Source organism: Aquarana catesbeiana, linkage group LG04 (assembly GCF_042186555.1).
Source record: "Aquarana catesbeiana isolate 2022-GZ linkage group LG04, ASM4218655v1, whole genome shotgun sequence".
Classification (NCBI taxonomy): Eukaryota; Metazoa; Chordata; class Amphibia; order Anura; family Ranidae; genus Aquarana; species Aquarana catesbeiana.
The window spans coordinates 3,247,959-3,273,077 of NC_133327.1; the positions used below are offsets into that span (position 1 = coordinate 3,247,959).

The 25,119-nt window shown below is 44.7% G+C and overlaps 1 protein-coding gene across 3 annotated transcripts in view; it reads right to left on the reverse strand.

Moving 5' to 3' along the window:
- Positions 1 to 3,622: 3,622 nt before the first annotated feature.
- The window catches only part of LOC141139004 (4-galactosyl-N-acetylglucosaminide 3-alpha-L-fucosyltransferase FUT5-like), a 33,992-nt gene continuing 12,495 nt past the window's right edge, over positions 3,623 to 25,119 (reverse strand). For all 3 annotated transcript variants that reach the window (XM_073624774.1, XM_073624772.1, XM_073624773.1), the window contains one exon: positions 3,623 to 6,194. In XM_073624774.1, the coding sequence (XP_073480875.1) occupies positions 5,069 to 6,194 (1,126 nt within the window). In that variant the 3' untranslated portion in view covers positions 3,623 to 5,068. The remainder of the gene's footprint in view (positions 6,195 to 25,119) is intronic.

Below are 25,119 nucleotides of genomic sequence, written 5' to 3' on the forward strand. Positions count from 1 at the left end.
GTGGTCAGGGTGGGAGAAGACAGGCATCATCCGGGATGGGAAAAAACAGGTGGTCAAGGTGGGACAAGACAGGTGGTTGAGGTGGGACAAGGCATGCATTTGGGATGGGACAAGAGAGGTGGTCAGAAGGGGACAAGACAGGCATCTGGGATGGGACAAGACAGGTGGCCAGGGTGACACAAGACAGGTAGTCAGGAATAGAACAAGACAGGTAGTCAGGGATAGAACAAGACAGGTAGTCAGGGATAGAACAAGACAGGTAGTCAGGGATAGAACAAGACAGGTAGTCAGGGATAGAACAAAACAGGTAGTCAGGGATAGAACAAGACCATTTTATTCACACTGACATACACTTTAATATATTTATTTCCCAGTTCTGAACCCAGTAGAATTTGAATGACTTGTCATAAGGAAAACAAATGTGGACCTTCCCAGTTGTTTCCTCCAGTGGAGGATGGGCAGAAGGATCTTCCAGCTGGCCTCTGGATGATATTCAGTATTTTCAGCTGAAACTTTGTAGACAGCTCATATTGCCCTCGGGCCTAACTTGGCGCCAGACAGCTTAACATTTCAGTAAGATACCGAAGTTTGAATCCAACACAATTTTACTCCCAATAGTTGCAGCGGAGAGGATGTTTTCCAGTCTTTTGAAGCGTAATGCCATGTACACATGGGCGGACTTTTCGGCATCAAAGGTCCGACGGTCTTTCCGATGAACTTTTGACGGACGTTCGAACAAACGGACTTGGCTACACACGATCACACCAAAGTCCGACGGATTCGTACGCGATGACGTACGATCAGACTAAAATAAGGAAGTTGATAGCCAGTATCCAATAGGTGCCCTAGCGCTGGTTTTCGTCAATCGGACTAGCATACAGACGAGCGGATTTTTCGACCAGACTCGAGTCCGTCGGAAAGATTTGAAACATGTTTCAAATCTAAAGTCTGTCTGATTTTCACCCGAAAAAGTCCGCTGCAGGTCCGATGAAGCCCACACACGGTCTGATTGTCCGACGGATTCGTCCCGTCGGACCAGTCCGGTCGAACAGTCCACCCGTGTGTACACGGCATAAGAAGACAGTAACTTTCCTAGCCCTGTCTCTGCAAAGACTAACACTGATTGAAATAACATGGAGGAAATAAGGAGAGTCTAGCTAAAACTGAACTAACTAGTATTAAAGAGCAGGGGAAGACAGTAAAATATAAAATCACAGAAGTAAGGATGGTGTAGTGGCCCTAAACCGCCACTAGATGTCAGCAAACTACTGAATAATAATAAGCTGATACATTTCAATGCAATAATAGAAAAAAATACATACAAATGACACTGAACAGTCGCACATCCATATTGGAATGATTGGGAGATTGGAGGACTTCTATTATTTATTGTAATGTTACTTGTTGGTAATAAAACAGAACTGATGGAACAATGGAGTATCTATATGCATTAACTGCCAACTGTGTTTCCTGCTTAGTAATTCTAAATAGTGATTGTGCTTTACTGTGAAGTTTAAATATGACCTCCAGCCATCCATTCAGTCTTGCACAGTTGTGCAGGCTTCTCTGTACTGAAATGGCTTATTCTGATTTTACTGCATACTGTAAGCTTCTTACAGTGTGCATTAGCAGCTGCAGCAAGGAGACAGGGAAGGTAATATATAAGCAGATTAAGCTTCATTTTTAACAATTTCTTCTCCATGTGGGTAATTCATGTAATACTGGCAGTCAAACAGCAGGGGTATTGAATACATTGTCTGGTATGTACAGTAATCTCATAAAACCCATGTAGAGAATCTGTTGTATCGTTGGTAAAGCCCTATGATATCCCCACTTTTTTACAATGAGAAGCAAGGATTTTCAACCTCTAAGGCCCACTAAGATGGGTAATTGCAGTCATTCCCATTTGCAAATATGAATGGGGCATGATAGGGTCATTCTCTGAAGTTAAAGGTTTTAGAGCTTCGAGATTTGTTGTTCTGCAAACCTGCTGTGCCTATTGTGAGGGGTTCACACCGTCCCTGATCTAAGTTCTGGGGTATAAACATTGGTGTGCCCATGAGGGGTTTCCACCATCCCTGGGCTAGGTTCTCAGGTCTAAACATCTACTGTGCCCATTATGATGGGTTATCATCATACTTGCACTGAGTTTCTGGGACTATACACCTGTTAAACCTATTATGAGGGGTTCCCACTATCCCTGGGCTAGGTTCTCAGGTCTACACATCTTCTGAAATTGGATACATAGAGAGAAATCATGAATTTCTTAGGCACCCATATTTTAAAAAAATACATTTTATTATAACGCGTTTACAAAATATCTTAAAAGCATATAAAAAATGAATACAGACTTTTACAAACAATGATCAACACAACCAACTCCAACCGCTGGGCAAGGGTCAGTAGATATAACAACCACTGAGAATGTCCCTTAGAGTGGGAGCAGAATAGCGTTTTGGAGGTGCAAGCTCAAAACGCTATTCTGCTCCCACTCTGCTAAGGGATATTCTCAGTGGTTGTTATATCTACCAACCCTGGCTCAGCGGTTAGAGTTGTTTGTGTTGATCAATGTTTGTAAAAGTCTGTATTCACTTTTTATATGCTTTTAAGATATTTTGTAAATGTGTTATAATAAAAAAAATTTTTTTAATACATTGGTGCCTAAAAAATCCATGATTTCTCTCTATGTATTCTATTTCAGGTAATAGCATGTGACACTTATTGTCTATACACCCACAGTACCATCCTGTGGTGGTGTATTATTGCTAGTTTAGCTGTACACATCTACTGTGCCCATTATGATAGGTTCTCATCATACTTGCACTGAGTTTCTGGGACTACACACCTGTTAAACCTATTATGAGGGGTTCCCACCATCCATGGGCTGAGTTCCTGAGTCTAAACACTTGCTGTGCCCATGGGGGGGTTTCCACCATCCCTACGCTGAGTTCCCAGGTCTATACATCTGCTGTGCCTATTATAAGGGGTTCCTATCATCCCTGCACTGAGTTTCTGGGACTACGCGCCTGCTATACCTGTTATGAGGGGTTCTCACCATCCATTGGCTGAGTTCCTGGGTCTAAACACCTGCTGCACCCATGATGAGGGGTTCCCACCATCCATATACTGGGGTCCTGGGTCTGCACACCTTCTGTGTCCATTCTGAGGCGTTCCAACCATCCATGTGTTGAGTTCCTGGGTCTGTACACTATCTGTTCCTGTTATGAGGGGCTCCCACCAACCCTGGGTTAAGTTACAGGATCCACACACCTGCTGCGCCAATTATATTGTGAGAGACTCCCACCATCTCTTCGCTGAGATCCCAGATCTGCATACCTGCTGTAACCATTACGAGGGGTTTCCACCATTCCTGCATGGATTTTGTAGAGGAATCTATTATCTAGCCCAAAAAATATAGAAAGCCATTAGCCAACGACACTCCACATGTAAGGAAATTTTGCTTTTGGGTAGCATTACCGTCACTAAGAGTATTACACTTTAGTCTTTTAACTTGTGGCCTCAACCTCTCATACCTCTGTCTTTATCCTTTTCTTATTTGCATCGAAGAAATAGAACTAATGACATACCAATAGGAGCTCTTTCCACAAGGAAAACGAGACACTTTCTTATTCAACAGGTATTATTAAATTAAACATGTTCCAGCAATAGAACCGCTTGCTGCCCATCAGACAGTTCCAGAGGCTGCCAACACCAATGGACATCACATGGACAATATGGAAGCTTCCTGGAAAAAGGGTCTAAAAATGGTCTTTTTAGTAATCCAAACTAAAGCTAAAATCTCACATTACGATATACTGAACTTTTCATACACGTGGTTATCTGTTGGCTTTAACACTTTACGTTACATCATTGTACACCCAAGATCATCATTCTCCACACACGATCATGACTGTCTACCCAAGATCATCATTGGCCGCCCAGGACCATGACTGTCCACCCACGATCATCACTTGCCACCCAGGACCATAACTGTCCACCCAAGATCATCACTGGCCACCCAGGATCTTAGAACCAGTTGTTGCCCATCAGACATTTCTACAGGCTGCTCACGCCAATGGACATCACATGGACAATATGGAAGCTTCCTGAAACAAGAGTCTAAAAATGGCCTTTTTAGTATTCCAATCTAAAGCTAAAACCTCACATTAAGATAAACTGAACTTTAAATGCATGTGGTTAGCTGTTGACTTCAACACCTAATGTTACATCATTGTCCACCCAAGATCATCATTTTTCACCCAGGATCATGACTGTCTACCCGATATCATCACTGCCCACCCAAGATCATGACTGTCTACCCGATATCATCACTGCCCACCCAAGATCATGACTGTCTACCCAAGATCATCATTGGCCACCCAGTATCATGACTGTCTACCCAAGATCATGACTGCCCACCCAAGATCATAAAACCACGTGCTGCCCATCTGACATTTCCAGAGGCTACAAACACCAATTAACATTACATGGACAATATGGAAGCTTCCTGAAAGGAGTCTAAAAATGCTCTTTTTAGTATTCCAATCTAAAGCTAAAACCTCACCTTTCAATAAACTGAACTTTTAATACATGTGGTTTAGCTGTTTTCAACACTTTATGTTACATCATTGTCCACCTCAGATCATAATTTCTACCCGGGATAATGACTGTCTACCTGATATCATCACTGCCCACTCAGGATCATGTCTGTCTACCCACGATCATTAGTGCCCAGCCAGGATCATGACTGTCTACCCGAGATCACCACTGCTGCCCACCCAGGATTATAAAACCACTTGCTACTCAGACATTTCCAGAGACTGCACACACCAAAGGGACAATCACAGACAATTTGGGAGCTTCCTAAAACAGGAGTCTAAAAATAGTTTTTTTGTGTATTTCAAACTAAAGCTAAAACCTTACATTACGATAAACTAAACTTTTAATACATATGGTTATCTCTTGGCATCATTGTTCACCCAAGCTCATCACTGCCCACCCAAGATCACGATTGTCTACCCAGGATCATCACTGCCCACCCAAGACCATCATTGTCTATCCAGAAAGTTCATTTGAACCATTCAGCAATACTTGGTAATGTCCTAAAAGGAGTGACTGCTTTTAATTCTCTACATATTTTGCAGTACCCGGACTGAAAAATGTCATCGAGTTTGGCTGGCTGATATCTGAACCTCCAGTTAAAGTACTGTCGGTATCTGTTCTCATCCTCATCCAGACTCCAAAGATATTTGGCCAATTCTTGGGGAGATGAAAAGTCATCAACATGAATAAAAGCGTCGGCTGGAACAAATCGCTCGTAATTTTTACGCGAGAGACCCATGACGATAGGCACGGTTCCCACCATTATTGCATTTTTCCAGAACTTTTCAGTGATGTAATCCTCATGGAAGGAATTCTCGAAGGCAAGGTAGAACTTGTACGTGGCGAGTGTCTGAAAAGTTTCATTCCACGGTAAAGGCAAATGGTTTTCTCCAAATACGTCAATTGTAATGTATTTCTCTAACTCCTCGTAATACTTAGTTCTTCTGTATTTTGTATTCCAGTTGCTAACTATCCATGCCACCATATATGACTTTTCGGGGATTGTAAAATTTTCTTCCCTGTTGGCTTTTTCCAGCCAGCCATATGGTGTAAATATATCAGAATCAAGACGGTAAGTCATTGTGAGGTTAATTTTGTTATCCATAAGGGATAAATTTAGACAGTTGCTTGGAGACTCCATGCTAAACCAGATCCAGTACTGGTCAGGTGGTCTCCATTCTGGAGGTAAAAGTTCTTCTGACGTATATACATCCCTGTGACTGATAACAACAGCATCTGCCTTTGGATACAAGGTGCGATCCGTGGTGTAGAAACAGCCAGCGCCTTCAGAATTTGGACAGTTATTTAGAGGAAACTGGTATTTTAATGGCCACGTCCAAAGTAATATGGTCAATGGAGTCACGTTCCTTGTCCCATAATTTGTTTTACAATTAATTTGATCAGTCTGGTCTTTTCCCAATAGAAAAACAATCATAAAATAGGAAAATGATCCGAGCAGCAGGGCAAAGCTGAAAGCCTGTGTACGTTTTGAAAATTGTTTGAGATACTTGAAGAAGAGATGAGAACTCTTCAACTTGACAGTTAAAGAAGTAGCAGAGGGTGGAGCGAGGTTTGGATCTGTCCTTTTGTATCTGAGTGATGAGAAATAGGTGAAATACATTAAAAAAACAGACCTAAACCAAATATATATTATTTTCTTTGTTACATAAATGCATATTAAAGTGTATATCAACCTACCCCAGTGGTTCTCAACTCCCGTCCTCAGGACCCGCTGGCCACCACTAACAGGCCAAGTTTGCAAGATAACTGAAATACATCACAGGTGATATTATTTGCTGCTCAGTGATTGCAGTATTCTAGTCTGCAACTCCAAGGTAATACTTAAAATCTGGCCTGTTAGTGGGTCCTAAGGACAGGAATTGAGAACCACTGACCTTCCCCTGTTAGGCATCTAAAGTTTGCAGCTCCATTAGGAAAATCTCCCTTCACTTCTTGTCTTGTTGACAAACTTTGCACCAGACAGGAAGTGAGAGGAAACTCCTCAAATGAGGAAAAAAAGCCCTGAATCCGTTTTGAACAGGGTTCAGCCAAATAGCATGGTATGAAATAATTTTAAACCAGAAATAAAAGCACCCAAACGTTTGACAATTCCTTTAAAAAAAAAAAAAAAAAAATCCCCCAAAAAGTCCCTTCTTGAAAATCCATCATCAGTCATGATTACTGCCTCCCATTAACGTGCCAAAAAAAAACCCCAGATGACTCGGCACACATATGATCCTGTTTATATAACTAGCCGAATGACAGCTTCCTGACCTGTCATCCCTTATATAAGGTAGGGGTCTCAAAAATCTCTTAAACAAAGGGCCAGTTTCCTGTTTTTCAGACTTTACCGGGCCTGGACTGTGGCCAGTGAGAGTAGAAAATTCCCCAGCAGCAACGGGAGTCCACAATGTCTGTCTTGGTGGTTAGTGGAATTTTTAAAATGTGGTCAGTAGGAGGAGGAATAGTGCCCCATCATTGGTCTTAGTGGCAAGAACAGTGCCCCATCATTGGGGTCAGTGGGAGGATATATGCCTCATCATTGGTGTCAGTGGGAGGAATTATGCTGTATTGTTGGTATCAATGGGAGGAATCGCGCCCCATCGTTGGTGTCAGTGGAAGGAATAATGTGTGAAAAAAAAGGGGGTTGTGAGTGTGGCACCATCCTAAATCCTATTTTTAAGACTAACTCCTCAAATAAATTATAAGTGCAAAAAATATATATTAAAATCAAAGTGACTTGTACTATAATTCATTGAAACGATATTATGATAAACAGGTAAACCAACTCCTCCAATAAATTATAAATATCAAAGTGACTTGTGCTATAATTCATTGAAAAAATTATTATAGATAATAAATAAACGGGATAAAATATATCACACGTGACATGCAACTTATAAAAATATCATAAACCATAAATTATGTGATTGCTAAGATAATAATAAACAGTCCATATAGGTGATGTTACTTCGTGATAAATATGCTATTTAAACTGGCTGTGATACGTGCCCAGTGCACCATAAAGTGAAATGCAACAATCGCTGTGAAATTTCCTGGTGTGTCTCTTTAGGCAAAACAGGTGTATTCCAAGTGCTGGTGTCTCGCGCTGTGATTGTGCAGAGACTCACCAGCTTTTTATCCCCTTCAGGGGTAGCGTGCAGTCACAGTATATGCCACAGTGCGGCAGTACTTGGCAGGGTCAGGATCAGGATGATATCATTAGAACATGAAGAAGAAAAAAAGAGTTCCATAGTGTAAAACCGTTTAACACTTTTATTAGGTCGGATACTGGTGGTACTCACATTGTGGTAGATCGAAATACGCAATAAGCAGTAAGTTGTTCCAAAACGTCAGCTACGAGGAGATGTCTGCAAGGCGTCAAGTTTAAGCCACGCCCTACGTACGTTTCGTCACAGGGAAGCTCCTGTAGTTGCATGTCACGTGTGATATATTTTATCTTGTTTATTATCTATAATCATTTTTTCAATGAATTATAGCACAAGTCACTTTGATCTTTATAATTTATTGGAGGAGTTGGTTTACCTGTTTATCATAATATCGTTTCAATGAATTATAGCACAAGTCACTTTGATTTTAATATATATTTTTTGCACTTATAATTTATTTGAGGAGTTAGTCTTAAAAATAGGATTTAGGACGGCGCCACACTCACACCTCCCTTTTTTTTTTTTCACAATTTTTTTCGCTTATTCCACTTTGGTGGAGTTAGCGTGCGTGAGGGCAGCAGTCCATTATTTAGTTTCCCACCCAATTCTGTTGCGCGGATTCCCTAATCCTTTTGGAAGGAATAATGTGTCAGGGCTGGGCTCAGCCTTTCCTTCTCTGAGCTGGCCGCTCAGCTTTCGGCTAATTGCCAGCTCCCATCTCTCTCCACAGTTACTCAGCTGTTGTTGATATACTGCTCGTCAGTCCTGCCTACTTAAGCCGTCCAGTCCAGAGGAGCTCTGCTTTCGCCTTGGTCAACATCACAAGAAACATCTCCTGCGTTCCTGTTTAAAGACTGGCTTTGCTGACATCCCTTCTGGCTCCGGATCCTGCTTGCTGTTCCACTACTTTGATCCGTGACTTGTGGCTTACTATCTGTTCCGGTTGCTGAACTTTGGCTATGGTTTGACTACGTTTGTTCTTTTTACTTTTATTATTAAACAAGTGTGATTTCACTGTACTTCTGTCTTGATCTGATTTCATGGTTTCTGGTTCCCCATTATTGGTGTCAGTGGGAGCAATTATGCTGTATTGTTGGTATCAGTGGGAGGAATAGTGCCCCATCATTGGTGTCAGTGGAAGGAATAATGCCCCATCATTGGTGTCAGTGGGAGGAATTATGCAGTATTGTTGGTATCAGTGGGAGGAATAGTGTCCCATCATTGGTGTCAGTGGGAGGAATAATGCCCCATCATTGGTGTCAGTGGGAGGAATTATGCAGTATTGTTGGTATCTGTGGGAGGAATAGTGCCCCATTGTTGGTGTCAGTTGGAGGAATAATGTCCCACTGCTGGCATCAGTAAAAGGAATGGTGCCTCATCATCAGTGTCAGTATAAGGAATAGTGTCTCAAGGGCCGGACAAAGGCAAGCAAAGGGCCACATCCGGCCCTCAGGCCACAGTTTTGAGACCACTGATATAAGGGAAGTGGAGGTCTAGTGGAGTCCATGCCTTGATGGGTTATGGTGGGTGGTCAATGTTATGGCTGATTAGTGTTCTATAAGTGCAAGTGACACACGTGAAGAAATAACAAATAAAAACAAAATAAAAAAAGTGTCATCATGTGTACAATGGCTGGCCTTGAGGCCCGGTAACAACAATTACCTCAGTCTTAGCCAAAAGTAGTAGCCCATAAGGCGTTGTGCAGAAAAATGGTAAGGGATGGTCGGCACTCTGAATAACATCCAAAAATAGTATTTATTTATTGAAAAGACATGTACAATGCCGTAAAAACCCCCGTTAGACTTACCGGTAACGGTATTTCCAGGAACCTTCCAGGACAGCTACTTGAGAGATGATTGGCTCCGCCCTCTACAGGAAACACAAATCTGATACAATTTAAAAGGCCCCTCCCTTTCCTCTGACCCTCAGTTGTTTAGAAGATCAAGTAACCTCCACCAAAGGTGCACTCGACAGAGGAAAAAAACAGAAACCATAAAACACACCACCACCAGGTAAACATGGTCGACCAGAGAAAAAATAGAATAGGGTGGGAATATAGACGCTGTCCTGGAAGGTTCCTGGAAATACCGTTACCGGTAAGTCTAACAGGGTTTTCCCCCCTCACCTTCCAGGACAGCTACTTGAGAGGATAAGCAAGATTTTATACCTTAGGGAGGGACGACAGCCTGAAGCACTTTCCTACCAAAGGAAAGGTCCTGGCTGGAAAGCATCTGAACTCTATAATGCTTGACAAATGCATGAGAGGAGGACCAGACGGCAGCTTTAGAGATTTCTTCCCATAAAGCCCCCGCTCTTTCTGCGCATGATGTGGCCATGGATCTCGTTGAATAGGCCCTAATTCTAGAAGGAGGGGTGCGACCTGACGCTTTATATGCCTCACAGATAGCTCCCCTAATCCACCTAGCAATCAAACTTTTAGATGCTTTGGACCCTTTCTTGGGGCCACTGAACAAAACCAACAGTTGGGAAGAACTCCTAAACCCACTGGTCTTTTCTAGATAAAGCAAAGACACCTCTTTACGTCTAAAAGACCAAACCTTTCCTCTTCCGCATTTTTGGGAGAGGTGCAGAAACTAAGAAGGACTATCTCCTGGGACCTATGAAAGTTGGAAGAAACTTTGGGTAAATAGAGAGGATCAGGTCTAATCACAACCCTGTCCTCAAGAATCCTCAGGAAGGGGTCTTTACAGGAAAGAGACTCTAGATCAGAAATCCTTCGCCCTGACGTAATAGCCAAAAGGAAGGACAACTTCAAAGAAATAATTTTCAGGGAAGCCTCATGCAAAGGCTCGAAAGGAGCCCTTGTTAGTGCATTTAATACCAAGGACAGATCCCAGGGAGGAACATGTTTGATGACCCTAGGAGTATGTTTAGATCTGTCTAAAAGGAACCTCCTAAGGGATCTTCCGCTAGTCTTCTCTCTGTAAATAAAGATAGGGCAGCAATCTGAACCCTAAGGGTGCTGACAGAGAGCCCCTTTTCCACTCCCCCTGCAAAAAATCCAATATACAGGGAGTGGAAAAAGAATCTAAACCAGTTTTCCTTTGCCAGGAAATAAAAGTTTTCCAAACTTTCCCATAGATTCTTCTTGTGACCAACTTATGGCTGTCCAGGATAGTTGAAATAACCCTCTCTGAACACCCCTTTAACTGTAGGATGCGCCGCTCAGCCTCCAGGCCGTCAAATGGAAGGTCTGAGGGTTTGGATGTAACACCGGTCCCTGATGGAGCAGATCCTTCCGAACTGGTAGGGGCCAGGGAGGATACACAGATAGGGCCTTCAGAGAGGAGAACCAACTACTCCTGGGCCACCAGGGGGCAATCAGAACAACTTCTGCCCTGTCCTGAATAATTTTCCGAACCACTAGGGGCAAGAGGGGAAAAGGAAGGAAGGCATAGGCCAGAGTGAAGTCCCACGGGAAGGACAGAGTATCCGTCCCCAAGGACTCTGTTTCTCTCTCCAGAAGAACACCGGCAGTTTCTTGTTGAGACTGGAGGCAAAAAGATCCACTGTGGGGAGACCCCATCTTAGCATCACCTCCTGGAACATGCCTTGATGTAGTTCCTAACCACTGGAACTGATGCTCACCCTGCTCAAATAGTCCGCCAGCACATTTTCTGACCCCTTGATGTGGACTGCCCTTACTGAAGTGACATAGATCTCCGCCCAGGACAGAATCTGCTGTGTTAAAGACCGAAGCGATTCAGAGCGAGTGCCCCCTTGCTTGTTCAGGTAGGCCACTGTTGTGGCATTGTCTGAAAATATCAATAGGTCTTTTAAATAGACCCTCTCTTCCAGAGATACAAGTGCTTTCCTCACAGCCAGAAGTTCTCTGAAATTTGAGGAGCGACCTGCTTCCTCTGGCAACCAGGATCCCTGTGCTTGCCATTCCTGTGAGTGAGCACCCCAACCCCACAGACTGGCGTCTGTGGTAATTTTGACCGGGGAATGTTGTGTCCAATCCTTCCCTCTCTGCAGATGTTCTCGCTGCTCCCACGAGGCGAGATCGAGAAAATTCCCTTCTGTTAATTTTACCAGCTGATCCAGAAAATCCTTCCTGCGATCCCAATGGAGTAAAAGAAAAGCCTGAAGGGGTCTGGAGTGTAATTGGGCCCAAGGCACCCCTGGAATGGCCGCAGTCATCAGACCCAGCAACTGCAAGATCCGCCGAAGGGAGGTCTGAAGGAGCAGCTTGAAGGCCTGCACAGAGAGAATTATTTTCAAAATCTTCTCTTCAGGAAGAAAATTTTTTAGGGCAACAGTCTATTAGATAACCCAGGAAAAGTATGCTCTGTGAGGGTACCAGGCAAGATTTTTTCTGATTCCTTCCTTCCACCCTAATTTTTGAAAAGTCCGCAAAACCAACTGTAGGTCTTGAACAAGAGACTCCTTGTCTCGAGCAAAGATCAAAAAATCATCTAGATATGGGACGATCGATACACTTTTAATCTGAAAAAAGGCCATGACTTCGGCCATGATTTTTTGTAAAAATCCTCGGTGCTGCTGAGAGACCAAAAGGAAGGGCATTGAACTGCCAGTGAGATGGCTCGTTTCCCACGAGAACTGCAAACCTGAGGAACCTTCGGTGGCTCTGGCAGATTGGTACATGAAGACAAGCGTCCTAAAGGTCCAGGGTCACCATGAAGACCTCTGGCAACAACAGATTCCTTACCGAATAAATGTTCTCCATTCGGAAACGCCTGTATACTATGCATTTGTTCAGGACGCTTAAATTTATGACCATACGAAAGCCGCCGGAAGCTTTCTTGACCAGAAAGACGTGAGAATAAAATCCCCGGAACTTCTGAATTTCTGGGACAGGAGAAATTACTCCCTCTGTTTTCCACACAGAAATCAAATTTAACATGGCTTGCCGTTTATCCTGGTCTCTCAGCAGGTGGGTAAGAAAAAACTTCTGGGGAGGAAGATTTTTGAATTCCAGCCTGTAACCCTTTTCCAAAGTTTGAAGGATAAAGGAATTGGTGGAAATTTCTGCCCATTCCTTGACGAAATGGCACAATCTTCCCCCTACGCCAAACCTGGCGTCACTGGGTATTTTTGGAAGAGGCTGAAGGAGCAAAGGGAGTCCCCCTTTTTTGCTTGTCTTTGTTAAAGGACCATTTCTTTTTAGTCTGTTGCCTGTTGCTTTTAAAATTAGCCTTGTTTTGGAAGCCACGAAAGGGCTTCTTATTCTGGGACTTATTCTTTTGGGAAAAGGGGAATCGTTTACTTTTCTCAGAGGAACGAGCTAAGACCTCTTCTAAGGCAGAACCGAACAAGAGTTTGCCTTCGAAGGGAATTCCACAGAGCTTATTCTTGGAAGTAAGGTCACCTTCCCAAGATTTAAGCCTGATAGCTCGCCTAGCTGAATTAATGAGAGCAGAAGCTCTGGCTGCGGATTTCACTGAATCTGCTGCTGCATCAGCTAAGAAGGCGACTGACTTGGCAATGAGTGGGGATTCCCTAATCTCTTCTTTGGGGGTTTCAGATGCAAGAAGATCATCTAGATGCTGAACCCATATGTCTAAATTTCTAGCCACACAGGTGGATGCTACTGCCGGGCCTAAGGAAAAAGCTGAAGCATCCCAGGCCTTATGTAGCAATGAGTCAGCCTTTCTATCCATTTGATCTTTAAGGACCCCAGAATCTTCAAAAGAAAGATCTGATCTTTTGGACACCTGCGACATAGGGGCATTTAATCTAGGACACTTAAAGAAAACCTCCTCAAATTCAGACTGAAAAGGAAATCTTCTTTTGTGTCCCCTGGATTGGAACAACCTTTTTTCAGGTTCTTTCCATTCAGACAAAATAATGTCCCTAAGAGACTGGAGTACCGGAAAAGTTTTTGATTTCCGTCCCTGTAGGCCCCTATACATTTTATCCTGTACAGATTGGGCTAGTTGTGGCATCTCAATCTGCTCTGAGGTATATATTGCTTTTAGTACTTCATCAATATCCTCGAAAAAGATATTTAGATGAGCTACCTGTATCCTCTCATGCAGACTTTTCATCAGATGAAGAAACTGGATTCTCACCTTCTTCCAGATCAGAGGTATCATGTGAACTAATAGTCTCAGATACTAAGGGAAGGGACCTGGCAGAGTTAGAAGGGTCTTGGGCTATGGGTCTCGCTGAGGAAGAGCCTAGACTAGTAACCCTGTCATTAAGTGACCGAAAGGAGTCCACTACCTCCTTCATAGAAGTCATTAACTCCTTAAAAGAGGAAGACTCCGAACTAGCTCTGGGTGGAATACAATCCTCACAAAATAGCTTTTTATAACTATCAGAAAGCCTGGCCCTACAGTTCCCACATTTCTTCTTCACCGGTTTGGCCTAGAAAAAAGCAGAAACAAGGACCATAAATAAAAAGGTTCCATACAAAAAAGTCCCTTGCTATAGACTATCCACAGACAAGGGCTTACCTTGGGGGTAGTATGGGACCCGGATGCTGCCACTGGTTCAATACGAGCGGATGCTCCATCCTCAGACCTGTCCTCAAGCTCCATGAAGCAATCGGAGAACGGCCGTAGAGAAGACTGCTGCTGTACTGAAAAACTGCACTTAGAATGGCGTTTTTAGCACACTATACCCCTGCAGCATGTCCTCAGTGTCTCCACGCCATGCTCCTTTAAAAACTCAGCGTCCGGAAGTGCGTCATGTGACTTCCGGTTCCGGCGCCATCTTGCCACGTAACCGGAAGTCCTCCTGACGTCATCTTGGTACACCGAAATGAAGCATTTAGGAGGACACAGTTCCACACAGCAGCGCTGGGGAAAAAAGGAAGGGAGTTGCCACCACTAACATAGGCAAGTAACCCTTAGAAATAGGGAACCCTTCTGGTACAGACTATCATCCAGGAATTGGCCACAACTAGTCCTGGATGAAACCAGAGAAGGGGGGTCCACCAACCACAGTTACCAGACCTTAAAAAAAAAAAGTGTCGGTGCTCCTGGATGGTCTGGAAACACAAAACTACTGAGGGTCAGAGGAAAGGGAGGGGCCTTTTAAATTGTATCTGATTTGTGTTTCCTGTAGAGGGCGGAGCCAATCATCTCTCAAGTAGCTGTCCTGGAAGGTGAGGGGGGAAAACACCTACGTGTTTCGGACATTGGTTCACACCACTTTGTTGCAGGGACTGTGCGCCGCATGCAGTAATTTTTGGGCGCAGCGCGAGAAAATGCGCTGCCTTGTACTGAGTGGGCGGTTTTTGAACTTTATAGATGTCTGTGTAACATCTCAATAAAGTTTGTTAAAAAAAAAAAAAAAGAAAGCGTATGTCATTACTGAGCTGATCTCAGCACCACTGCGCCACAAACCAGCCGCTGACTTGCAGAGCAGTGGCTGGTGTGAGCCAGCCCTTAGGCCCCACTTCACACTTGGCGATTTGGAATCGCAGGCAAAATCAACGCGGTTCTGCCTGCGGTTCTAATAGACGTGGCACGATGCGTGTTTGAGAGCCATTCATTTTAAATGGTAAATCTATAGCGGTGCAATTTTGCTGCGATCGTCGCACACAGAATCAAGCTGCAATCGAGGGAAAACACGCCTTTTAAAAAATAACATGAAACTTATCGCCCAAAAAGGAGCAGGAGCTTATTTTGGATGACAAGCGTGCATAGGGCAGCCCTTGCTTTGACGTGAATGGGCTGCCCTATGTGTGACATGCGGAATCACGTAAAATCGCTAATACAAAGTCGCATGTGGGAATGCGAGTGCCCTCTGTGCAAAGTGGCCTAATGCTGGCAGTAAGGCCTTATGAACACTGGGCGTTTGCCCAGCTCTTCTAAAGGATTTTCTCCTGGTAGGAGAAAAGCAGCTTTAAAAATGAGCCCAAGCTGCGTTTTTTGCAAACGCTTTTGGATGCGTCAAGGTTTATTTAAATTTCCTTGGCCAGAATAAATTTATCCTGGCCATTGAAATGATTGAACGTTCAAGTGCTAAATGAGCCTAATGTTTAGGCGCGCCTAGACGCATTTGGTGCCCAAATGCTCCTCTGCTGAAAGCCTTGGATCTGCAGGTCACAGATCAGCAATACAGGTATACAGCGGAGACCCTTCACACTTTTGCATTTACACTTTTGCGTAGCGGGAACAAGCATTCTAGCTCACGGTTTTGGTTGAGCAATTTGCACGTGATTTTGCCTGCCGCACATAGGGCAGCCCATTATCTTCACGAGCTGCCCTACGCGCGCTCCTTTCTGGGCAACAAGCACAGCAGGTTTTTAAAACCCAGGTTTTGCCGGGATCGTGACAGAATCACATCGCGTTTGGGGTGTCATTAAAGAATAATGGCAGCCAAAAGCACGTCATGTGTTCTGCGGATGTTACGCATACGGGGGGGGGAGCTATACTCGAATGACGTCACCCGCTGCCATCCTGTGAAATGGACACTACACATACCTCCCAACATTTTGAGATGGGAATGAGGGACACCTACTAACACATGTATGTAGGCATCGGACACGCCCCCTGTCACACCCCCTTAAAGGAGAATTAACAAGGGAAAAAAAGGTTAATTAAGTCCATAAGGGACTTTTTTACCACTACTATTCCTTTATATTGGCTTCTAAAATTGACAAATGCAGCAATTTATAATTTGGGTGAAAGGTTTAGCACTGGGAAACACTTTTTGAAAGATAAAAAGTGCATTTTATATACAACTATATAGATCAGACCAAAATGAGGGACAAATGAGGAGGAAAGAGGGACATTGGACCAAATCAGTGACAGTCCCTCGAAATCAGGGACAGTTGGGAGCTATGACTACATGATGTTTCACCATATGTTTTAGAACTTTGTATGATCGTTTTAAATGCGAGTAGGAACTTTTTTACCGTAACCACTTGCCGACCGGGCCATAGCCAAATGACGGCTACAGCGTGGCCGGCTAATTCTGGGAGGGCATACAATGATGTCTTCCCATGAAACGAGCATCTGGCGTGCCCCCTGGGGCACACGTCCAGCAGTGTCCGTGACCGCTGGGTTCTTGGGACTCGGCGCGTGTCACGGATCGGGGTAAAGGGTCAGTCCCAGTGGCCCTTTATGACGTGATCGCTCTGTCCAATGACGAAGCGATCACTGTCAACAAACCGGCACCATGTCCAGTTCTCTCCTCTCCTCCCACCGATCATGAGAGGAGGGAGAAGCTACAGCGTGAGGCTGCTTGTGTTTTTTTTATTCCAAGTGCACAGCAGTGCTCTACAGTGCCCAGCAGTGCGCCATCCATGCCACATCTGTGCCCCAGCAGTGCCACATCAGTCCCACGGCAGGGCACACCTGTGCCCAGTAGTTCTCTACAGTGCCCCATTAGTGCACATCAGTGCCTTGTCAGTGCCACATCAGTCCCACGGCAGTGCACATCTGTGCCCAGTAGTTCTCTACAGTGCCCCCATCAGTGCTCTACAGTACCACATCTGTGCCCTATCAGTGGATCCTCATCAGCGCCCGTCAGTGCCATAAAAATGTGTTTAAAATACTTTTTCATTTTCTTTCCACATTTTCCAAAAACTTGTGGGAAAAAATGACATGTTCAAAAGACTCATAATGCCTCATTTTGTGGGCGTTTCCACTGTCCTGGTGCTCCGTGGCCTTCAAAAGTGTGATAGGTTGTCAGGAAATTAGATGTGTAATTTATGCTTTTAGAACGCCTGAAGGTGCTCCCTGCATGTTGGGCCTCTGTATGTGGCCAGGCTGTGAAAAAGTCTCACACATGTGGTATCGCCATACTCAGGAGGAGTAGCAGAATGTATTTTTGAGTGTAGTTGCAAGTATGAATATGCTGTGTGTGAGAAATAACCTGTTAATATTTTGGGAAAAAAAAAAAAAATCTTCATTTTGCAAAGAATTGTGGGAAAAAAATTACAACGTGAAAAAACTCCCCATGCCTCTTAGACCCCTTTCACACTGTGGCAGTTTTCAGGCATTTTAGCACTAGAAATAGCCTCTGAGAAGTGCCTGAAAACTGCCTCCCATTCACTGCAGTGTGTGCTTCCACGCTGGGGCGGTGCGCTTGCGAGATGTTAGAAAAAGTCCTGCAAGCAGCATCTCTGGGGCGGGTTGGTAGCGCTATTAATAGCCATAAAAGTGCTTTGAAAGCGCCACAAAACTCATTTTTCAGTTTTTTTTAAAGTGGTTGCAAACCTTTGTTTTTTCACCTTAATGCATCCTATGCATTAAGGTGAAAAAACACCTGGTAGTTTTACTTATCTGAACCCTGGAACTTGACCTGGCGGGGATGCGCTGTCTCTCTGCCTGGGGTTCTCGGCTCCTGATTGGATAGATTGATAGCAGCGCAGCCATTGGCTCCCGCTGCTGTCAATCAAATCCAATGACGCGAGTGCTTGGGGGGGCGGGGCCGAGTCCTGCATTCGGCCTCTATGGACGTCAAATGCTGGACTTGGGAGCGCGCCTGCAAGGTAACCCCCTTGGGGAAGCGCTTCTCCTAGGGGGTTATCAGATGTGGGGAGGAGCCGCGAGAGCCACCGGAGGACCCCAGAGGAGCAGGTTCGGGGCCACTCTGTGCAAAACGAGCTACACAGTGGAGGTAAGTATGATATGTTTGTTATTTTAAAAAAAAAAAAAAAATTTACCTTTACAATCACTTTAACCGCCTCATGCAGATATACTGCAGCAGAAGGGCACGTACAGGCAGATTAACGTACCTGTAGGTTGCCCTTTAAGAGGCGGCGGCACGCGCGCCCCCCGTAGCTCTGTGACCGCGATCGTCTCACGTGGTGGAAGAACGGGGAGATTCTAATGTAAACAAGCCTGTAATCGGGAGCGCTGATCAGTGACGTGTCACACACAGCCCCTCTCCCCACAGATAGAATCACTTCCTAGGACACACTTAACCCCTACAGCGTCACCTAGTTGTTAAAGGGATTGTAAAGGCATTCTATGCATTAATGCATTCTATTACCTGACCCCTCGAAAGTCCCGCGCTCGCTCCCAACATCCTCTTCGCCGCTCAGCCTGGCCGCTGATTGGTTACAGTGGATGGATTGAAAGCAGCTCAGCCATTGGCTCGCGCTGCTGTTAATAACATGGCGTGCCGGGGGGCAGGGCCGAGTGACACAGTGAGCGGCTATAGCCACCGGCTGTATCACGGGAGCATGCCCGCAAGCACTCCACACCATGCAAGGGAGCTCGCATTAAGGTGTTGAGTCCTTGCGGGGAGGAGCTGAAACAGCCGCTGAGGGACCCCAGAAGAGCAGGTTCAGGGCCACTCTGTGCAAAACGAGCTGCACAGTGAAGGTAAGTATAACATGTTTGTTATTTAAAAAGAAAAAAAAGAAAAAAAAAACCCTTTACAACCCTTCACTGCCAGTGACATTTTTACAGTATTCAATGCAATTTTTTAGCATTGATCGCTGTATTAATGCCAATGGTCTCAAAAATGTGTCAAAATTGGCCGATGTGTCCGCCATAACGTCGCAGTCACGATAAAAATCGCTGATCGCCGCCATTACTAGTAAAAAAAAAAAATTATCAATAAAAATGCCATAAATCTATCCCCTATTTTGTAGACGCTATAACTTTTGCGCAAACCAAACGCTTATTGCGATTTTTTTTTTTTAACCAAAAATACATAGAATACGTATTGGCCTAAACTGAGGGAAAAAAATTTTTTTTTGAATATTTTTGGGGGATATTATAGCAAAAAGTAAAAAAGAATGCATTTTTTTCAAAATTGTCGCTATTTTTTTGTTTATAGCGCAAAAAATAAAAAACGCAGAGGTGATCAAATACCACCAAAAGAAAGCTGTTTGTGGGAAAAAAGGACACCAATTTTGTTTGGGAGCCACGTCGCACGGCCGCGCGATTGTCAGTTAAAGCGATGCAGTGCCGAAACGCAAAAAGTGCTCTGGTCAGGAAGGGGGTAAATCCTTCCGGGGGCTGAAGTGGTTTAGGTCCCGTGTCATGGGACCTAAAAAGAAATCGGCCCGCTAGAACCCGAAAAACGCCGCTAAAATACCGCTAAAGCCTGGAAAAACGACCGGCTCTATAGCGCTGTTTTAGTAGTGCTCTGGTGTGATCTTACTAAATACCTTGGAATGTCTACTTTCCAAAAAGGGGTCATTTGGGGGGTATTTGTACTTTCCTGACTTGTTCATGTCTCAAGAAAGGAGATAGGCCATTAGTACATCAATTTTCAGAGATTGACACCATAGCATAGGGGTGTGCCGAGTGTGCCCGGGCACACCCTAATCCCCCCCAATGCGCATTAGTGTTATCATTCTGTGTAGAAACAGGAACTTGGGAAAGATCTCCCTCTTACTGGCTCTTCCATAAGAGAAGTGTTTATCCTTTTCTCTTTCACTGTGCCAGCAGGGAGATCAATGTGCCGGGGTCATATATATGTAGATACATACACATGCATGTGTGTTTGAGCTTAAGGGTGCACACCCTAATACATTAGGCTGCCACACCTATGCACCATAGCTTGTAGACTCTATAACCTCCACACAGACCAAATAATATAAACTGATTTAGGTTATTTTTTACCTAAGATATGTAGCAGTATACATTTCGGCCACAATTTATGAAGAAAAATTACCAATTTGCAAAATTTTATAACAGAAATGAAGAAAAATGCATTTCTTTTACCAAAATTCTCATTTTTTTTTTTTATTCAAAGCCCAAAAAAAAAAAAAAAAAAAAAAAAAAACCCAGTGGCGATTAAATGCCACCAAAAGAAAGCTCTATTTGTGTGGACAAAAAATTCATAGTGGTACAGTGTTGCATGACTGAGTAATTGTTATTCAAAGTGTGAGAGTGCTGAAAACTGAAAATTGGCCTGGGCAGGAAGGGGGTTTAAGTGCCCTGTGGGGAAGTGGTTAATAAAGCCTGGACTACTTTAACAAAGAGCACTTAGATCTTCCTTCATGTGTGTTTGTGGAACCTTTGGGAGATCCATATCTGCTGCACTGGCTTTACTTAACCCCTAAGGGGACACGCGCTGTTGACTCCCTGTTAGGGTTGCCACCTCATCCCTTTAAACCCAAACACATGTGAATTACACAGGTTCTGAGGCTAATTCAATGCAGATAAGGCACCGAGTTTAATTACCACCTTAATCAGCCACAGAACCTGTGTAATTAATTTGTGTTCAGGTTTAAAGGGATGAGGTGGCAACTCTACTCCCTGTTAGCTCAGGAGTCCATGGAATATGGTGAGCGAGCATCTCAGTGGTGGAGGGATGGTCACGCATCCTGTGCGTCTCTGGACCTCCCACACGTGGATTCTTCCTATAGCTGTCTGGGCTTTGTGGTTCATTTTTCGGAAGATTTGGACTTTTTTCTTATTTATACATTATTTTTTTGATTGGATAACTCTTTGTACTTTTGACTATGTTCAGGTGTTGTGATTACCTTAAGGTGTCCAGCTAGCAATTGTTATTTTCATTTTTATGTGTTTGCGCTGATTGCACTTTTTACTAATTTTGTAATCGCAGGCAGAATTGCGGCCATTCTGCTCCGTGATCCCAAATCGCGAGATGTGAATGGGGCCTTTGGTCAGACAAGGTGATTGGAACTGATTAGCACATCGGACCCCCCCCAATGCCATGGGGAACCATTGTTTGATTTGGCCAACCACAACGAGGTGAGCCCAATGTCAGCTCATGTCTCCTTTTTCTTACCTTCCACTGTTCATGCTTCCAGCCCTGGGGAGATGAAATCCAGGCACCGGGTGTGTCCCCTATATATCTTCTGGCTTTAATTGATAGCAAAATGAAACATTTTCTGTTTAACCCTTTTGTGACCGGAGGTCATCGATGCCTAAATCAAGGGGGCTTCACCCCAATCTGTAGCACTTTGGCGGCAGCGTGGTTTTTCTACTTCTATTAAGTCTTGCAGTTTTTGTGCATCTTCTGAAAGCACACCAAGAGTCCTGCATGCAGGACATAATAGAAGTCCATGGCAGTGGTTCTCAACCCCAGTGGCGGCTGGTGCTCAAAATTTTTGGGGGGGCGCAAACAAACTGAAAAAAACCCATCAAAAACAGCCACTGTGTGGTTCAAACGCAGCCACTGTGCGGTTCAAATGCAGCCACTGTGCCCCATCAAATGCTCCCAGTGTGCCCATCAATAGCCGCTACTGTGCCCCATCAATTGCTGCCAGTGTGCATCGCCTGGCACTTACCTGTCTCGCAGCGGGTCAGCAGCGGTGTTCCACATGCTCCTCAATGTCTTTTTCCCTCCTCTCTATCAGACGTCCAATCACAGCGTCTGACGTTTCAGCCAATCAGGTGACAGGTAACAGACCTGAGCACCTGATTGGCTGAAAGGCGGAATTCCTTCGCTTTGCTAACACACAGCTGAGTGAACAGCGCACGCACAGCATTGCGCACGCTGTTCACCTTTTTGGGCGCCTATTAGAGCCTACGGCTCTAATCAGGTGCTTCCAAAAAACACCCCCACCTCTGTAATTCAGGTGCCCGGCACCCGAAAAAGGGGCCGGACACCTGAATAGGGAGTGACAGCGACGAACATAGCTAGATTCATGCATTGCATGAATCTAGCTATGGTGATAGAGCGGTGCCAGGAGAGAGGGGGCGCCCTTTATGGATGCACCGCCACTGCTCAACCCTGTCCTCAAATACCCCCAGCAGGCCATGTTTGCAGGTTTTCCTTTATCTTGCACAGGTGTTTTAAATCAGATTTAATGGCTTGGTATTTTGGACAGCTATTTTATCTTATCTATTATCTATTAAGAGAAATTCCCAAAACATGGCCTTTTGGGGGTACTTGAGGACCGGGTTGAGAATCACTGGTCTATGGGAAAACGCAGCTAACCCACATGAAATCCGCTGATAAACTGCGCTGCACCCGCACTGCTGCTAAAGTACAGCAGGGGGCAGTGTGAAAGCACTCTAAAAGCTATAAGATCTGTTGATGAGAAGGGCAATTAAAATGATGAAAGGTCTGGGGGATCATACATAACATGCATTCATGTGCCTTGCATATAGGCAGCCCATTCATTACTTATTGGCACCACGGGTGAAAAAATGTGCATGACCCTTTTTAACAATATCTGTGTTGTGTTGCACTATGTTGCATTGTGTGTTGGGCTTTATATTCAATGCTTTTAGGAACTATTCACAATGAATGGAATTGTAGGGTACCTAGAACAGGTGTGCTGCCATGCGTTGCCACAATACATAAATGTGAATGGGCCCCCAAGGGCATTAAGGAGGGGCCCATCTCTGCATTGCAGTAATGCACAGCAATGCATGTACAGCAGTGCATTGCGTTGCCAAAAATGGTAAGTGTCTGATCGGAGTGTCCTGCACTCCAAAAACATGATCGTGGGTTTATCAGCTCCCATCTAAACTGACCCATGTATGTGAGCTGGGGCCCTAGATTGTAAGTTCTTTGAGGACAGGGACTAATGTGATTGGACAATGTATAGCGCTGTGCACATTTTTAACGCTTTATACATGCCTATCATAGAATCATTTTAAACTACAAGAGGGCAGCCCAAAAATACTTTTAGGAAGTAAAGTTTTTTTTGGAGTTTTTTTTTAAGTTTATAGTTATGGATACAAAGATAAAAAAAATTGTAAATCTACCTACTGCACAGTAGAGGGCTCCATTACCATCCTTCCAACGAGATCCTGGAGAATGCTGAGTATCGAAAATCTCACTAGAAGATTGAGAATACTCTGCCTTCCCTGGGACAGCCTTGGTGGCACAGACAGAAGAAGAAGTCTTAAAGTGATTGTAAAGCTTTAGTTTTTTTTTTTTTCTAAATAACACAGAGTTGCCCCGATCATCCTCTTCTGGGCCCCCCCGGCTATCAGCTCCTCCCCGTATCGTATAACCCCCTAGGAGAAGCGCTCTCTCGGGGGGGGGGGGGGGGGGGGTTCAATGGCGTCCCTAGGGGGGGGGCAGAGGGGGCCCCCCAACATTATGCTGTGCCCCACCATGTGCCCCCAAATAAAAAATACAATTTTTTTTTTTTTTTTTTACAAAAAATCAATGTCTAAGAGGGAGAGAGTCCCCAGTCAGCTCCTGCGGGTGATTCCTCCCCCCTTCCTCTGCTCGCTGACACTGCATAATGTGAGCGCTCACACAACCACGGCCGCCCGATCTGCTCCTTCCCCTGCATCCTCATTGGCAGGGAGAAGAGCGAGTTGCAGGAAGGACTCCACCAGGACTCTCAGTTACTGAAAAAACAGACTGATTTCTCCCGTCCTTAGGACAGGAGAACCAGCCTGTAAATTCCAAGAGATGCCAGACCAGCGCTGTCAATAGCAGGGGCAGGACAGCAAGAGGAGGCTGGGCAGTGGCAGAACACCAGGGCCCGGTAGCAAGACAACCTTTGCAACCCTGATAGCTCTCCCACTGCTTTGGATCCTTATATTTTCTTGGTATGCTGGTGACATATATCTCTTGTTTTCTGACACCCTGGGGGGCCCCAATACAGTAGGAAGGGAGCTCACTGCAGAACATGTGAAAGGGCCGTTGTGGGATCGTAGTAAAGGGCCCCAAGATATATATATATATATATATATATATTTGCATTTTATAGTTGCCCCCCTACTTTTGTCCCTGTCCCCCCATGTGCCCCCCCTAAATATGAAAGCTGTTACCTTGCGGGCACGCTCCAAAGTCCAGCATTTGCTTCCATTGACACAGAATGTAGGACTCGGCCTGCCCCCCGGGTCATTGGATTTAAATGACAGCAGTGGGAGCCAATGGCTACGCTGCTATAAATCTATCCAATCAAGAGCCACGAACCCCGGGCAGAGAGGTAGAGCGCGTCTCCACCAAGGGAATGAAGGGGGTCAGGTGAGTAAAACGGGGGGGCTAGGGGGGCGGTCACTTAGGATGCATTAAGGTGAAAAAACACAAGGGTTTACAACCCCTTTAAAGATTAAGTAAACCCTGATGGGTTTTACTTCCTCTTTATTCCATTGCAAAGTAAAAGCATAATGGGATAATATGCATCTCATACCTATAAAAATGGCATGATCGTGCACTTTCTAAAGTGCACATGCGCGATGACGCAAGCGTATATGGTAAATATCTCTTAAACCGTGGTTTAGGAGATATTTTCAGTACCTATAGGTAAGTGGGTTTGGCACAGCATACCCGTGGTTGCGGTGCGGTTAGCACTTTGCTGTAGACTTCCATTATGTATAGCAGAGGTCCCATCATCATGTCAGAGGTCCCCTATCATATCAGAGTTCCCCCCTTCATGCCAGAGGTTCCCCCCTTCATGCCAGAGGTTCCCCCCTTCATGCCAGAGGTTCCCCTATCATGTCAGAGTTCCCCTATCAAATCAGAAGTCCCAATATCATGTCAGAGGTCCCCCTTCATATCA